Here is an 18154-nt window from a genome sequence, read left to right on the forward strand (position 1 = left end):
TTTCACTCCATTTTAAAACCTTTATAAAAAAAGTTAACTTAAAAAAAAAATAAAGACAATATCTGGCATGAGAGTACTGCCACTTTATCAAGACAGATCACATTATGGCAAAAGTTACAGAGGAGTCTCATGAGGCCATAAATCCTATAGAATGATAAGGTCAGCCTCAGCTGAAACACCTCACTAAAAGAATGATTACGTAAAGTTTCAGTACTGATAACAGCAGTGTGTGTGTGTGTGTGTGTGTGTGTGTGTGTGTGTGTGTGTGTAACCAGAACAATCCATGATGTCAGTAACTATTCATTCCTCTCTCAGTCAAACTCTGAATAAGGACTGGAATGATTTCTAATACATTACTCCTTTTTTTTTTCCTCTTCTCTTCTACCAATTGTCCAGTTAATAATGAATAGTTCTGTGGAAGATGTTACCTACATCTGCCACAAATTTCACAGACGTTGAGTGTTTTTTGTTGTTGTTGTTGCATTTTATACTCACACTAGTTTCCTAATTCTTAATTCAGAAATTCCTCATTCCCAACCTCAACTAAACCCTTTGCCAGGGAGTCAGTTTATACTCGTAAAGATCTTGGAGGTCAGAGAACTGTCCTCTAAGCTGTGCAACGCCATAAATCTTCATGAAAGGACAATTATGCATCTTTCTCCTTGGAAGCAACTGCAGTGTCCATATCTTGTTGTTAATGTTGTTGGCTACAACTTACAGCAACCCTATGAACAACAGATCAATTCCTCCCCTATCGTGTGCCACACTCAAACCTCTGCTACATTAGTGCCCGTTGTTCATCTCCGTGTCTACCTATCTTGTTGAGGTTGTTCCTCTCTTTCTCTGACCCTCCAGGAAAGAGCTGAGCACTTACCCACCATGCTAACAAGCCACGAAGCATCTAGTCTAGCATGGAGATAAATCTCCCTGCTTCAAAGGAGTAATTGCTGCATATTCCAGGTGACACCTGAGCTGCTCAGGTAGCAGTGAGCTTAAATGCTGGAATCTTGTGCTGTGAATTGCTTGTTTTCAAAGAAAACATTCTTGAATCCAGGCAAGAGAGTAATTTTCAGCAGAACTTGCTTTCTCCTCTCACATAAAATTCTTAAAGGCCCTGGGGTAATTGGGATGGGTGTGTCAGAGGCAGTGCGGTTGGCGCAGGATAGAGCATGGTTTAGGGCTGTTGTGCATAGGGTCACTATGAGTCGCAAACGACTCGACGGCACATAACAACAACAACAAAATAGTCATGGTGTTCTTTTCAAGAACTATCCCAAATCTTCACTTAGAGACATACTGAGGGTCCAAAATGAATTCTTTATGAAAATAATCAGTGAGTTTTATATGAAAATGGAGGATGACCACATCAAATCACAATATGAAAGATGACTACATCATGACATAACCACCAAAACAATGAGAGTCACAGCTTAGACCAACTGACACTTAATCTAATGCATCAATTACTGTCAGGTCTACTCTCCCCTTACCCCTCTATATTCATTACAACAACAACTATACTGTTAATGTGCAAAAGACATGTTGTTGTTGTTGTTGCTATGTGCCATCGAGTCGCCTGCGACTCATAGCGACCCTATGTACAACAGCCCTAAACTCCGCTCTGTCCTGTGCCAATCGCACTGTCTCTGACACTCCCATCCCAATTATCCCACTCACTGAATCAATCCACCTCATAGAGGGCCTTCCTCTCCTGCGCTGTCCCTCCACCCTCCCAAGCATGATGTCCCTCTCTAAGGACTGGTCTCTCCTCACAACATGTCCAAAGTATGTTAGACGGAGCCTCAGAATCCTTGCCTCCAAGGAGCCACCTGGTTTAACCCTCTCCAGGACAAATCTGTTTGTTTTCCTAGCAGTCCATGGTATTCTCAATACTCTTCTCCAGCACCACAGCTCAAAGGCATCAATTCTCCTATCCTCCTTGGTCATTGTCTAACTCTCTGATGCATAACAGGTGATTGCGAAGACCATGGCCTGTATCAGATGCACCTTAGTCTCCAAAGAGATACCATTGCTCTTCAGCACTTTGGAGAGGTCCCTAACAGCAGACTTTCCCATGGCAATGCGCCTTTTAATTTCCTGGCTGCTGGCGCCAAGACTGTTGACTATGGAGCCAAGCAAACTAAAGCTGTGTACAATCTCAATCTCTTCACCATCCATCCTGATGCTGCCGATTGGTCCAGTGGTGAGAATCTTTGTCTTCTTGACATTGAGCTTCAATCCATATTGTAGGCTGCAGTCCTTGACACTCTGCAGCAGATGCTTCAGGTCCTCTTCAGTTTCAGCAAGCAGGGTTGTGTCATCCGCATAACGCAGATTGTTGATAAATCGTCCACCAATCTTGACCCCACATTTCTCCTCATAGAGCCCAGCCTCCCAGATAATCTGTTCTGCATATAGGTTGAAAAGGTATGGAGATATGATGCATCCCTGGCGTACACCCTTCCCAATTTTGAACCATGCAGTGTTCCCTTGCTCTGTTCTGATGACTGCCTCCTGGTCCAAGTATAAGTTTCGCATTAGAACGATCAAGTGTTCTGGGATTCCCATTCTTCTCAGAGTCAGCCACAGTTTGTTATGATCTACACAGTCAAATGCCTTTGCATAGTCAATGAAACACAGATAGACATTCCTCTGGTATTCCCTGCTTTCAGCCAAGATCCATCTAACATCAGCTACAATATCTCTAGTACCACGACCCCTTCTGAAACCAGCCTGGACTTCTGGTAGTTCTCTGTTGATGTGCTGTTCCAGTCATTTTAGGGGTTACATAGTAGGGGTTTTACTATTGTCATAAATCTAAAATGTCAGATAAAAAGTAAGTGAGGAATAATTATATTAGTACCTTTATACAGAGAATACTTAAAATCTGTTATTTTAAATAAACATTGTATTTTAGGTAAGCATTCTGAATTGTAAGAAATAATGTTTATAGTCAAACACAGAAGATCAAATGGCTCCTAATAATTTATTTTGTTTTACTTCTATATAGCCAATTTGGGGTTTTGGATTTTTAACACATTTTGCTGTCTGATAATAATTCCAGCTCCTGGTTATGCCATGCTGTGTCAAAGTAACCGAGATCTTTAGGGTTTTCGGTATCTTTGAAATTTTAGGAATAAATTGTCTTTCTTTTGAGGTACCTCTGGTGAATATAAACTGATAGGCTTCCCAAATTAGTCAAAGACTTAATCATCTGCACAACTAAGACACTTTGCTATCTGATAAAAGAGTGGCTTAATCATGCAGCCAAAGTCCCCTCTGCACAGAGTAGTAACCTTGGGATCCCGGTGCAATGACATTAGAGCCTCCTTGGCCTTGAACTGAGGCTCCTCACTTAGAGTGCTTTGATTCTCTGTCTTCCTTAGTAAAGAGAAACCATACAAAACAACAACAACAACTCATTGCCATCAAACCAGATCTCACTTAAAACCGTCACTCCAGTGGGATTTACTTGGGTATAGGCCCACCAGAGGAAAGTTTCCATGTTTCTCCCATGGAGCAGCTGGTAGACTCTTTCTGCCTGCCTTTGCATTGGCCACACTACTCCCTATGCACTAGGCCATGTTGAAATATCCCTTAGGTGGATAACACTTCAAGACTTGAATCTTGGCAATGCCATCTCTTTATTTTCACTTTTTCTGGAAATCTCCTCACCTTGCTCAAATTTCTCTTACTCCAAAAATCTCTCTTCCTCCTAGTCTTGTGCCCTCATAGCACCGTATTCACCAGGGTCATACTCTAACCACTTTTAAAACAATTGCTCACTTTTCTCTAGAATGTGAGTTCCTGGAAGGCAGACGTCATGTTCTATTATTAATTTCTTCAGTGCCTGACATTGAATAATCAAATGACAAATGTTGTAAAACAAATATGTGGATTAAATAAAGTAGGGTCAAATGAATTGAGAAATTAATACAAGACGTAAAATTACTTAGGTCAAGAATATCATCCATGAAGAATGCAATAGATCATTACAAAGACAGAAGAGGAAGAAAAGACCAAATGGATGTCAGATGAGACTCTGAATATTGTATTAGCGTGCCAAGAAGCCAAAGCTAAAGGAAGAAATTAAAGGGCTGAACAGAAAATTTCAAAGGGCAGCTTGTGATGACAAAGTAAGGTATTATAATGACATGTACAAAGATCTGGAGTCAGAAATTCAAAAGGGTCCAACTGTCTCAGCATTTCTTGAGCTGAAGGATCTGAAGAACAAATTCAAGCCAGGAGTGGCAATACTTGAGGATGCTTTAGGCAGAATGTTAATCATCCAAGAAGCATTAAAAGAATATGAAAGGAGTTTAGAGAGTCACTGTACCAGAAGGAACTGGCTGACACAGAAGACTTTCATGAAACAACATATGAGCAAAAGTCTGTGGTGAGGAAGGAAGAAATTCAAGCTCCTCTGAAAAAAAAAAAAGAAGCTCTAGGAGTTGACGGCATACCAACTGACATATTTCAACAGACAGACACTGCCCTGGATGTGCCAAGAAATCTAGAGGACAGCCACCTGGCCAACTGACTGCAAGAGATCAATATTTGTTCCCATTCCAAAGGAAAGTGACCCAACAGAATGCGGAAATGATCAAACAATATCATTAAAATTGCATGCAAGCAAGATTCTACCAAAAATTATCCAAAAATAACTGGAGCAACATGTCCACAGAGAACTGCCAGAAGTGTAGCCTGGCTTTAGAAGAGGCCGTGGTACTAGTGATATAGCATTCAACCTTGACTGAAAGCAGGAAGTACCAGAGGAATGTCTATCTGTGTTTCATTGACTATGCAAAGGCATTTAACTGTGTGGATCACAACAAACTGTGACTGACACTGAGAAAAAAAGGAGATTCCCAGAACATTTGATTGTGCTTATGCAAAACCTATACTTGGACCAGGAGACAGTTGTCAGAATAGAGCAAGGAGATACTGCTTTGTTCAAAATCAGAAAAGGTGTCCTCCCGGGATGTATACCTTTTCAATCTGTATGTAGAATAGATCATCCAGGACACTGGGCTGTACGAGGAGGAAAGTGACATCAGGGTTGGAGGAAGATTCACCAACAACCTGCGTTATGCAGATGACACAACCCTGCTTGCTGAAACTGAGGAGGACCTGAAGCGCTTGTTGCAGAAGGTCAAGGACTGCAGCCTTCAATACGAATTGAAGCTCAACATCAAGAAAACCAAGATTCTCACCACTGGGCCAATTGGCAGCATCATGATAGATGGTGAAGAGATCGAGGTAGTTCACAATTTTAGTGTACTTGGTTCCCCAATCAGCACTCTTGGTGCCAGCAATAATTCAATGACATCAATTCTTCCTTGGTCTTTCTTGTTCAATGTCCAGCTTTTGCATGAGTCTGATGTAGTTGAAAATATCAAGGCTTAAGTCATATATAGAATGCACCTTCCTCCTCAAAATAGCGCTTTTGCTTTTTAGCACTTTAAAGATATCTTTTGCAGTAGTTTTGCCTAATGCATTAGTCAGTTTCTTAACTTCTACTTTCATGCACACTAATTATGGGTCCAAAGAAAATGAAATCAACTGGTTGACTTCATTTACTGGTCCAGGTGTGGAGATTTTTTTTCTTTTTTTTAATGTTGAGGTGAAATTCATATTGAAAGCAACAGTGTGCGATCTGAAGTAAATATTTCAGAATCCATTTTGCTTTCATCAGCCATACTATGTACAAGTCAAGGACAGTTAATTATTCTTCTTTCAATCCCAATTCAGAGTTCATCCTTAGTTCAGCTTTTCGGATTATTGGAGAAACATTCATATTGAACTTGCATTTTAAAAGACTACAACCTGGACATAGACTTTTCCTGATTTAAAAACAAGCATCTCTTCCTTTTCTGTTCCAGCAACAGAATCTATTTGTAAGCCGCTTGCTGGGTGGTGAAGGGCAGAATTGGCTGCACATGAAAAGACACTTCTTCAGTGGAAGCATCCAGTTTAACAGGTCATGGATTTGATTGCTTCCCTTGGCATGTATTTAAGTGACCCTGAACTGCAGGTAAGGAGGCAGTGTTTTTGGACTGAGACAGCTGTACAACAAGCCTCACAGAGTGAGAATGTCAAGTGCAAAGTGCTAGGCTGGTTTTGCCAAAGTCCTGTCCGGATCAGTTTCACACTAAAATGCGAAAGAGGTTATCCAGAGATCGCTGGGAAAAGGAACCGTTCTCTCTTTCCACTTGGAAAATGGGAAAGGGAGAATACTGTCTGGTTGGGGACTGGGCTGGGTTGGGGACACAGGAGCACTCACCGGATCTCAGGATTCTGGGGAGGTGGGAGGGGCCAGAACTGCCGACTGAGCCTTCCCAGGAGGTGCTGGTCCTGCATGGGCGGGTCTCTCGGGCTTGTCCTGCCACTCCCGTGCCACAGACACAGTACCAGAGCCCGTGCCAGGCGTGCATGAGCAGCAGCTATGGACCTCAGATCAGCCAGGTGAGCAGCACCTCAGGGAAGCCAAGCCCGGGAAGGGAGGTGCGCAGGAGGGAGCGGGGATTCAGGGGCGGCCTGCACTGATCAGGGAGAGGGGTGGAAGGTCAATCAAGTGCTCTGGGCAAGCAATTCTAGGCAGGACGCAGAATAGGGCTGAGAAGGCCCTCAGGATTTCTTCAATCTGGGCTTGCTGGAGTTTCCTGTGCTCCCCTGGGGGTTGGGTGGCAAAGACAGGGGCAGGATAAAACTGTGTGCTGGGAGACCTGGAGAGGTTCAACCTCTGGGCCATTTCCAAGGCCACATGTGTGGAGCCCCAAGTGAGACTTTTGGGGAAAAGTGATTCATCCCTAACCCTGACTGATCCTCCCTGAACTCTGCTAAACCGAAAGCTTCATCGTAAGGCATTCTTTGGGGCTGACAATGTTCAATGACCCTCCCACCCCATGCCAGCCAACAATCAATACCTTCTCCTCAGAAATGTTTTGAGGTTGGGTTTCCTCCCCCTTCTTAGTTCGATTTGTTATGGTGCAATGGAATTGGGGAAGCAGTTTGAGATAATTTTTAATACTCATAATTACAAATAAATGTTTTGTGTTCCTTCATCTACCCCCGCTCCCCTTATTCCCAGCAAAGTTTTCATTCTGTTTGATTTTCTGAAATATCAGAGCTCTCATGGCCTAATAGTCTAGTAATCAACTCCAAGGCAGAAGGTTTGCATGTACCAGCTACTCTTCAGGGAAAGGTGGGCAATCTTCTCCTACTTATACCTTCTAAAAACTTACAGGAAGGTTAGCTATGGTTTCTGTTCCCACTTGACCACAAAGGTCAAGGGTGTTTATGAAAGTGACAGCTCTGCACTAACATGAGAAATCATCGAATCTTCAGGATAGTTGAGTTTCACATTCTTATTTGAAAGTCTTGATAGTCAGGCTTTGAGAGAGGCTCCCTGAGGCTTCTAGAAGGGCTGGTCACAGATTTGTCTGGAATAAGAACTAGTTTGAAAATATGTAGAATGAACAAACATGATGAGCTCTTGTTAATAAAAAGGTATATTCAAGCATTTTTCTTGACATTGAAGAGTTACACTAATGGAGCCTCTAAAGGTTTTGAAGAAAGATTAGAGTGAAGAGTCGCATGCTTGTACCTGTCAAGTCCATGGGTGTACTGGGGAAAGGAGAGAGTAAATAAGGAACTTCACATTGACGCAATCCCTAGGGAGTGGTGGTGTTGGGGGATTTGTTGGATATGGAGTTTACTGAAAAATTAATGGAAGCCCCGGGGTGGGGTGGAGAGAGAGGGGGTGGGGGTGAAACATTCCATCATTAATCTCTTCATTGGGGCAAGGCTATTTCATGGAGGAAAAGAAATCCTGGCTGTCCTTTCGATAGATGTCATTTCTCACAGTGTTGTTTTTCCCCTTCAGAAGTTCAACATCACAATCTGTGAGGTTCATCAGAGTCCTGGCAGTAGTGTTTCCAAGCGGGGTGTTCTCCAAACACTAATATCACACAAGCTAGCTTCAAACAGTCATCTCATATCATTGCCATCAAATCGGAACTGACGCAAGTGACCCTCCACTGGGTTTCCAATGTCCCTCTTATTCCTTTGAATTCACCGAAGGGTGATGGGTTTGAACCCCTGGAGAGGTTTGGCCTTTGGGTTCGCAGCACACCTCCCTACAAACTCTGCAACTAGAGCTTCCCAGACAAAAATAGTGTATCCCAGTCTCAGGTGGATAAGGAATAAGGAGGACAGAATCAATGCCTGTGAGCTGTGTTGGAGAAAGGTACTGAAGACCCCAAGGACTGCCAATAGAACAAACAAGTATGTCTTGATGAAAGTGCAGCCAGGGTGCTCCTTGGAGGCAGAGAAGATAAAGCTTCATCTCACATACTATGGGCATGTTTCTAGGAGGGGCTTTTCCCTGGAGAGGGGACACCATGCTTGGAAAGGCAGAGGGTCTGCGAAGGAGAGGAAGACCCTCAACCAGGTGGATTGACACAGCGACTGCCGCAGTGGGTTCTAGAGTATCAGGAAGAGTGAGGATGGGACGGGGTTCTCATCTGTTGTTTACAGGGTCGCTATGGGTCATACTCGACACACAGCACCTAACAACAACAACAACAGTCTCATAGGGAGAAAGGAGCTAGAACTAGAAAGAACTTTTTTTTCCCCACAAAAATTCCTCAAGCTCTTAATTCTTGTTTTATTTATATGTCAACAAGCTCATTTGACCCTTATAACCCATTTGACCCTTAAATGGTGGTATTATTTGTGCAAAGCTTAATTGAAATTAGTTCCAGTTTAACCTCTTCTGTAACCTCCCTCTGCTGGATAATTGCAATTCCAGCAAAAATAGGGAAAGCACCCATGGCTGTGGCCCTTCGTTCTCTAAAGCCCTTTGCATTGAAGAGTCTTCTGTGGACCATTTGGTCCTTTGGGGAGTAGCAGTGAGTGGCACAGGATCTTAGAAGTATGGAAGAAAATAGCTTCCCAGTCCCACCTCCTTCATAGTCCAGGCTGACTTTTGTCTGTGACTCTGCACTTTACACATGTTTTGTAAATGCAAGCTGTATTTTTTAGAGAGGTTTACGCAAGAGCGGTTTCATTTCTTGGCCCATCCCTCCTCCCTAGCAAATCATTTAGTCTATTTTCATCAAGTCCCAAGTTGAGCTGTTATTTCTCAAAGCAATGAGTTGGTTGTTTCTGTCTCCAACTTGTCCTTTCCTGATGCTATCTCTGTTTAACATGACCTGAGGTTGATTTGCCAGTGAAAGGCAAGGCAATTTTGCTTGTTACGGTAAAAGTCATACAAAGAATCAACATTTTCTTTTAAGTAATAGTTGCTGCTTCTTTAGCCTATTAGCAACCCCCCAAAAAAACCCCCAAAATCCACAGCAAACCTTTTTTGATACTACCCATTGTTCTTTTTATATATTCAACAGATGCTTATTTAGCACATTCGTTATGTCAGCACCAGAATTTTTATAGTTGATGTAATAGTGTATTCCATATGAACTATCATTTCTTCTGTCTTCAAGGATTGGATAGTAGCTTGAACTGAATTTCCTTCTCTTTCTCTCACTCTGTATCGAGTCACACCACTAAGTCAAAAGCTACAAGATTCTGTTGGTTAGAATCTACCAATGGGTTCCAATCAAGAAGGGTAGTCTCCCATTTTAATATGTAGCCTCTGGAGCCTGGATGACCACTGTGTTGGAACCAATTCAAGTGGAGTGAGTTTAATTTTCCCCTCTTATTCCTGCTTCTGTATTGAACCAAACCCTAACTGGAATGAAATAGAATAGACAATTATCCTGAGTGTTACTAAAATAATATTTACATCTTTGCCCTAAAGGAAACATGAATAAATTGATGGCCTCTTAACCAACTTCAGGAAGTGGCGCTGGGGACCCTCCTTGAGTGTAACTTTTTTTTGAGGATTTTTTGTTGTTTTTAACTATAAGTTATTGTCTCATATTTGTGATTGTTGTTAACCTAAAAGTCGGTAGTTCAAACCTACCCAGTAGCTCACGAGAAAAAAAGGCTTAGTCAATGGCTTAAAGATTGTTGTTTTTGTTGTTGTTACGTGCCATCAAGTTGCGTGTGACCCATAGCAACCCTATGTACAGCAGCTCTGAACCCTGTCCTGACCTGAGCCAGTCTCACTCACTAATTCTGACACATCAACCCCCATTGCCCCAGTTACTGTATCAATCCATCTCATCCTTCCTCTCCTGTGCTGTTTCTCCACTCTTCCAAGTATGATGTCTTCCTCAAAGAATCGGTCCCTCCACACCACAAGCCCAAATATGTGTGACGGAGCTTCAAAATCCTAGCCTATGAGGAGAAACTTGGTTTCACCCTCTCCAAGACAGACTTTTTTCCTTTTTTTCTTTGTTTGCTTTCTTGGTGGTCAATGACACATTCAAGACTCCTTCAGTACCACAACTCGAAGGTATCAATTCTTCTTCTGACATCCTTAGTCATTGTCTAGCTTTCTGAAGCATAGCAAGTAATTGCAAAGACCAAGGCCTGGATTAGGTGCACCTTAGAGTCTAGACAGACATTGTTGCTTTTCAGTACTCTAGAAAGATCCCTGATAGCAGCCAAACAACTCTATGGAGAAAGTCTCACCTCTAATATATGTGGCCCCCATAATTCAGAATTGATGTCATTGTGAATAATTGCAGTGTGAACGTTATGAAGGGGAGGATAGTAGTCCTTTAGGGGAATGCTGTCTTTCTATGTGGGAGACCTGGGTTCAACTGTGAGCTTATGCAAGTAGCTGCGACCAGTCTGTCAGTGAAGGTTTATGTGTTGCTATTAAATTGCACAGATTTCAGAGGATATTGCAGACTAGACTGGATGAAGAAGAAAGCCTTAGTGATCTGCTTTCAGGAATAATCCCAATAAAGCTATATTCTCTATGTAGTTGCTATGAGTAAGGACTGAATTAGCTAACTATAACTAATTCTTCCATGAGCTTCTTTTAAACCTCTCCAAATTATTTTCTGCTTTGAATTTATTTGCTGAAACTGTGATTTCAGTAATGGAAGACATTTTTAATGAAATGAAAATAAAATTTGAAAATGATATGGATTTTTATACATCTCGTGTGACACATGAAGAACTCTGGCAATGTTGTCTTGAGGTGGGTGGCACTGCTAAGCTATTTAAATCTACCAACAGCTCTCAGGGAGAAAGATGAGTAGTATTCTCTTGTTACAATTTACAGCTTCAGAAACACTGAGTGAGGGCCTATTATATCGGAACCTACTTGTTTACAGTGAGTGTGAGAGTGACGCATCTTTCCTAAGAGATTCTGGTACCCATGCTGGTGGGTTGGTGAGATGCTGCTTGATTCTTCAGATTCATGTAGTTACACAAATGTTCCACCAGGTGGCAGCACACACTAAAAATGGGAAACTGCTTGTTCCACCTCAGAGGGGGGAAATCTAGGGGCACTAAATGTCACAGTAGTCCTGGAAAAGTTAATTAAGGACTTTGTTGTTGTGTAATGTCATATCAGAATCTAACCATAGCTGACTTTCCAGTGGGTCTTTAGAAGCAATTAATCCCATAAAGGAGATTGCCCATTATAAAAAGAGCAAGAGCCACATTGGAGGGTCCGTATCTGACCTTCACCAACTTCACAAAGGGGAACTGTTCCCATCTACAGCAACAATAACACAAAACAAATGTCCATGAGATCAGAGACGTCCCTCACGCTCCTGTACTTCTTTCTATTCATCTCAACACCGATCTTAGTGCTTTGCTGGGTCCCAAATCCAATGCAATAGCTCACAGACTACACAGACTACTACATATTGGGGAAATCAAAAGGTTGTGATCCAGATTAATAACAGAATACAGTCAAGACAGCTCCTGAAGCACTTTAGCTTCAAGTCTGGCATCTTGGTGTTGCTAAATTTTCAGTCCTGTCAATATTGGCTTCCCACCCCTAGCTGTCTAACAAAGTTCTCAGTCCTGCCAATATTGGCTCTCCTCCCCAAGGCTCTGTCTCCTATTAGGTCTTCATTTCAGCCATAGATGTTGCTGCCAGAGTTGCAGCTGGAGTAGAAAAGTTGTCCTACACTATCTTGCTTTCTCTTCAATGGCATCAGAAAACATGTCTCCTGTTGGCTTGCTCAATTCAATGGCAAGATTAGCCAATCTCCAAGTAGATTGTTGAGACTGGTCAATCCACTGAATGGTAGATAGCCAGTTCCTTTGCTGATACACTAACTGAAGGAAGAATGTCACAGAAATCCCCAGGCCTAACCCCCAGGCCTATTTGTTAAAAATAAACCAGGCTACTCCTTGGAGGCAAGGATTCTGGGGCTTCGTCTGACATACTTTGGGCATGTTGTAAGGAGGGACAGGTCCTCGGAGAGGGACATCATGCTTGGTAGGGTCGAGGGACAGTGCAGGAGGAGAAGACCCTCTATGAGATGGATTGATTCAGTGACTGGGGTAATCAGGGAGGGTGTGGTGGAGACGGTGAGATTGTCACAGAGCAGAGCAGGGTTTAGGGCTGTTGTACATAGGGTCGCTATGAGTCGCAAATGATTCGATGGCACATAACAACAACAACAACAACCTCATACTTTACATGTCCTGATATAGCAACTAGATGCTTGGATCCTGATAAGACCCTGGGCCTTATCATGCATTGACAGAACTCCTGTCCCCAAATTCTGGAGCAAACTAATACCTCTCTGGGTGTCTCGGAAAGCTTCTATAAAAGGAGACTGTCTTTGTCTGCCTGCACACCACTCTGATTCTCTCTGCAAGCAGATCCTTGACATCCCTCCCAGGCCACTCAATAAAGGCCGGTTTGCTACTTGGGACCAACTTCTTTTCTTATCTCTCTCACTTCTATTCTTTCTTCAATCTAATACTAATATTCCCTGTTTGCATATTCCTGCTCATCTACATGGCACAGTCAAATAATGGCTAGAAAAAGTCATACTGAAAGATAAACTCACACCCATCTTTCTCCTGTGAAACAGTTGGTGGTGGATTAGAACTGTGTACCTCTGGGTTGCCAGTGCAACTCCTTACTGCAGACCACTGGTTTCCCAGCCTCAAAACACTCTTTTTTGACCACCAGTGTCTACCTTTGTGAAGTTTAGGTGAATTTATGATGTGTTATATCCATACATATTCAATCTGTAAGAACGGATTCAAGAAGCTGGACAAATCATGCATGAAGCTGGAGTATATGAAAAAGAAAGTGGTATCAGGAAGGGAGATTCATCAACAATCTTGTTTACAGAAAACAAAGAACCCTTTAAACACTAAAGAATATCAAAGACTACAGTCTTCAGTGTAGATTGCATCCCAATACCAACAACCCACAATTGTTCACCACTGGACCAACAGGCAACATCATGATATATGGAGAAAATACTGAATTTTCCCATGACTTTATTTTACTTGTATCCATAATAATATCCATGGTAGCAACATCAAGGAATAAAAAGACTTGGGAAAACTTACTGTCGAGAACCTTGCCAAAGTGCTAAAAGTAAGGATGTCATTTTAAAGGTTAAAATGAACCTGATCCAAGCAGTGCTATTTTCAATTAATTGATATATATCTGAAATTTGGAAAATGGAGAAGAAAGATCAAAGGCGGCTAGATGGTTTTGAATTGTGATGTTAAGCAATGAGCACTGAATATACTATGGGCTGTCAAAGAACAAACAAACCTGTTGCAGACAAAGTGCCACTTGAGTGCTCCGAGACAAGAACGATGAAACTTCATCTCTCATTATTTTGGGCATGTTGTCAGTGGTGTTCAGATTTTGGAAAAAGACGTCATACTGGGAAAAGGAGAGGGTCAGGAAAAGAGGATGACCCTCAACAAGATGGGTTGACACAGTCACCCCAACAATGGGTTGCAGAATTTAGAGGCCCTGAGGATGGCCCAGGATAGGGCTGGTTTTATAACTGCTGTTTGTAGGGTCACTCTGAGTTGTAGTCAACTCAATGCATGTAGCAACAATATAAATAGGAGTATGTGTGTCTAATATGTATGTAAGACATTAAGAATGTTCTTTGTACACAAGAGACACTATTAATGTAATTATTGGTTATTTTTCTTGTTTGTTTCTAGCTTCACCTCCCAGGGCCCCAAATGAACAGTTCTGTTGAACTAATTAGAACTTGGCCTTGACCTCCTCAGCTAAGCCATTATTCGGTGACTTTGCCTAGACGGTTCCCTTTGTCTAGGATGCCTTTCTTCTTTTTCCAGCTGTGAAATCATTCTTTTGCTATCTATAATCGAGTTAACTGTGCATTGACCAGTGACCTTCCATTATTACTGTTTCTTGTTCTTTGGGTAATTTTTGTTTCCCTTGTTGGGGACCCTAATCTCCCCTGTGTTCTTCTGTTGAAGGATTTGTCAGATTAACATCAACCTAATCTGAATGACATAGTGGTTAATGCCGTCATCTGCTAACCCAAACCCTGGAGATCAGAGTAAGGCCAGAGGCAACTCTGTAGAAAGGGTGGCTACCCACTACTGAGAAATCAACGACTGAAAGTCTCCAAGGACACAGTTCTACTTTGACGTGCATGACGTTCCCATGAGTCAGAAGTTATTCTAGAACAAATAGTAAAGATAACGTTTATGGAACACTCATTAGGTATCCAGGGAGCTCTGGTAGGTTAGTGGTAAGGAATTGCACTACCAATGCAAAGTTCCACAGTTTGAATCCAGCTGTTTCATGGGAGAAAGATGGACAATCTCCTCCCATGCGATTTTACTGCCTTTGAAAACCCACTAGAGGACCTACTATGGGTTGGTTCCCCATAACAGCAGCAACATAATGTACCCAGGACAGAGAGTTTTTCTTTGATATTATATTTTGATGTATCAATAATATTGCTGATATATTAAATACTTTCTGAAATAGAGTAATTTAAATATTTTGTTAAAGAAATTCTCCCTGGCCAGCTCCCCCAGCAGGCTGTGATAGACACTTAGACATCTTTGTGCTTTATTCGTTTTTGTGGACCCAGAAGCTGACAAAGTACCTAATTAATACCCAGCGGGTTCATCACAAACATATGAGCTGATGCATTTGGTCAACAACAATTTACATCCAAATCACAAACTAATTATAAGCAATTCTTTTTTTAAATTACTTTCATGCTTTTCTCGTGGCAGATATTTATTGTCAAAAATTTTAAAAGCACTCCTGAGTAAGAAAGACCTTAAAATCTCACCTCTTCCAGTATCAGAGTTTAAGGAATTTGCTGAGGAAAACACAAGATTAAATGCTGGAGCAGGGATTAAGGTCAGACAGAGCCGGGCAGACTGGCTGCAGCAGCTCAGGTGATGCTGAGGTTAAGACATGTGACTGCTGGTTAGTGGTCAGTGGTTTGGAGGGAGCTGTTCTGCTAACCCTAAGCTGTTCTCCATCCATGGCTCCTCTGGAGAGCACTGGACAAAGTTTTCCTACTATTTACAGTCTCAGAAATACACCAAAGGGTCAACTGTATGGAGCTTCTATTGTTCTGTTTGAGTTGGTTCAAACTGTCTTGCTCTCTTCGGGAGAAAGATGAAACAGCCTACTGTTAGAATCTACCATTACTGTTAATACAACCCTAGAAACATATAAACACTTCTCCTCTGTTCTATGGGGTCCCTCAGAGTCTGTCAATCTTACAGAGCAGGTTAAGTTGCCTGGTTTTAAAGAAAATGTTCTAATCTGCCGCCCTTCCTGTGCCATCAACCCCTTTCAGATACACATATACCTGCACTCAAATTGACTTAGCTATTACAATGGACCTGAAGAGTCCATATTTGGAGAGTGAATCTACCACACATATAATGATGCAATGCATTTACCCTCTGTCTGAAGGCAAACCCCTGGTATTTGGTCTTTCCATTTCTTCTAATTTCCTATGACAAACACAGGCTTAGATCTCACAAACATAGGCTTCTGAGGTCTGACACACACGGGCATAGATCTTGGTAACGCTACTCCATGTGTTACCTGGGGCAAGTGGTGGGACTCCTCGTAGTTGTGTCTCTTTCATATATAAAACTGAGATAGAGAGGGGCTCTGGTGGCCTCGTGGCAAGAAGCTGCACTGCAATCCCAGAAGTACACTGTTCGATTCCACCAGATGCTCTTCTGGAAAAGGAAGGGCAATCTCCTCCTGTATCAGTCAGATCCAATTTGACGGTACACACACAAAAAAAATTAAAAATGTTTTTAAAAACTCAGAGATAGTAAGAGACACTTGTACCAGCATTTTGTGAAGTTCAGAGACCACACAGCCACAGAGTGCTGATCACTAAACTTGTGATGGACATTCTTACTCGATTCTGAAGAAAATGATTAAGATACTCAACCACTGGGCAGAGAGCTGGGCGTCTGGTCCAAACCGTCACCTCAGAAGACAGGCTTGGTGACCTGTGTTTAAATAGTCACAGCCTTGAAAACTTTATGGACAAGATTTCTACTCTGTACACAGGGTTCACCATAAGTTGGGATCCAATCTTCTTGACAGTAACTGGTTCTGGTGTCGTGTCAACGACAACACCCCAAGGCTAGTTCAAATAAGCATGCCCAGTTGTTCTCCACAGACACATGTGGCTCCCCCCGCCCCACTCCCTCCAACCCTTCATTTTGATTCTCGTGGTAGTTTAGCTTTTATATTCTTATTAGATGTCTTTAGTAACTTGCCTTACAGTAATTTTCTTAGACATTCAATCTCTTCTCCACGGGGTCTCTTTTGAGATTAACGGGAAAGAAGTGGTGAATTTAGGATGTGAGAGCAGTTTGCATTTAAAAGTCGATCATTGTTTTCATTACCATATCATTAATGTTTCCCATTTCCCGTCATCAGGGAGGTACTCCTCTGCTGAGTTGTACTGCCACGCCAAACCCTCTTATTTTCCTGGAAGATGAAAGGAGGCAGCCATGAATGAACCGCTGGATGATTTAGCAAACGCGTCTGACTTCTCTGATTATGCAGCTGCTTTTGGAAATTGCACCGATGAAAAAATCCCTCTCAAGATGCGCTACCTCCCGGTCATCTACAGCCTCATCTTCCTGGTGGGCTTTCCCGGGAACGCCGTGGCCATTTCCACCTACATTTTCAAAATGCGGCCCTGGAGAAGCAGCACGATCATCCTGCTGAACCTGGCCTTCACGGACCTCCTGTACCTGACCAGCCTCCCCTTCCTGATCCACTACTACGCCAGCGGCGAGAACTGGGTCTTTGGGGACTTCATGTGCAAGTTCATCCGCTTCAGCTTCCACTTCAACTTGTACAGCAGCATCCTCTTCCTCACCTGCTTCAGCATCTTCCGCTACTTCGTCATCATCCACCCCATGAGCTGCTTTTCCATCCACAGAACTCGGTGGGCAGTGGCCGCCTGCACGGCGGTGTGGGTCATTTCGCTGGTGGCCGTCATCCCCATGACCTTTCTGATCACCTCCACCACGAGGACCAATCGCTCCGCCTGTCTGGACCTCAGCAGCTCGGATGACCTCACAGCCATCAAGTGGTACAATCTGATTCTGACCGCCACCACCTTCTGCCTGCCTTTGGTGATAGTGACCCTTTGCTATACGACCATCATCTACACCCTCACCCAGGGACCTCAGGCTCGCAGCTGCCTTAAACAGAAAGCTCGTCGGCTGACGGTGCTACTGCTCCTGGTGTTTTACGTGTGCTTTTTACCCTTCCATATCTTGAGGGTCATTCGGATTGAATCTCGCATGCTTTCCATCAGCTGCTCCGTGGAGAATCAAATCCACGAAGCCTACATTGTCTCCAGACCGCTAGCTGCTTTGAACACGTTTGGAAACCTGCTACTGTATGTGGTGGCTGGAGACAACTTTCAACAGGCCATCTGCTCGGTAGTGAGATGCAGAGGAAGTGGGGACCTGGGGCAAGTGAAGAAAAACCTCGACTCAAACAAACCTTGAAAAAAAAATGTTGGGTCAACCAAAAAAAAAAAAAACAAAAAACCAAACACCTGTAACCTCGAAGTGTATCAGCTTCAGCTGAACTCCCAGCAAGTAAAGTGGTATCAGGTCTCAACGCACCAATGTCAGGGCTGAATGCTGTCAGTCTGTTTGTAGAAATCCTCTCTTGCTGGTCTCAGAATGGGATGCACACACTTCAGTAGATTGTCCGTAGGCAGAACTACGTACATTAGAA

At 42.8% G+C, this 18154-nt stretch overlaps 1 protein-coding gene across 1 annotated transcript; it reads left to right on the forward strand.

The window, feature by feature from the left end:
- The first annotated feature begins 16905 nt into the window (after positions 1 to 16905).
- Positions 16906 to 17919, forward strand: OXGR1 (oxoglutarate (alpha-ketoglutarate) receptor 1). Its single transcript, XM_006879623.1, has one exon. It carries the CDS (start codon positions 16906 to 16908, stop codon positions 17917 to 17919), a length of 1014 nt encoding a protein of 337 aa, XP_006879685.1.
- The last annotated feature ends 235 nt before the right edge of the window (positions 17920 to 18154 follow it).

Source organism: Elephantulus edwardii, unplaced genomic scaffold (genome assembly GCF_000299155.1).
Source record: "Elephantulus edwardii isolate Elephantulus edwardi_28Jun2011 unplaced genomic scaffold, EleEdw1.0 scaffold00004, whole genome shotgun sequence".
NCBI lineage: Eukaryota > Metazoa > Chordata > Mammalia > Macroscelidea > Macroscelididae > Elephantulus > Elephantulus edwardii.

Excerpts from the sequence above, each read along its gene's own strand:
- OXGR1 (XM_006879623.1), top strand. The coding sequence starts at position 16,906 with ATGAATGAACCGCTGGATGATTTAGCAAACGCGTCTGACTTCTCTGAT.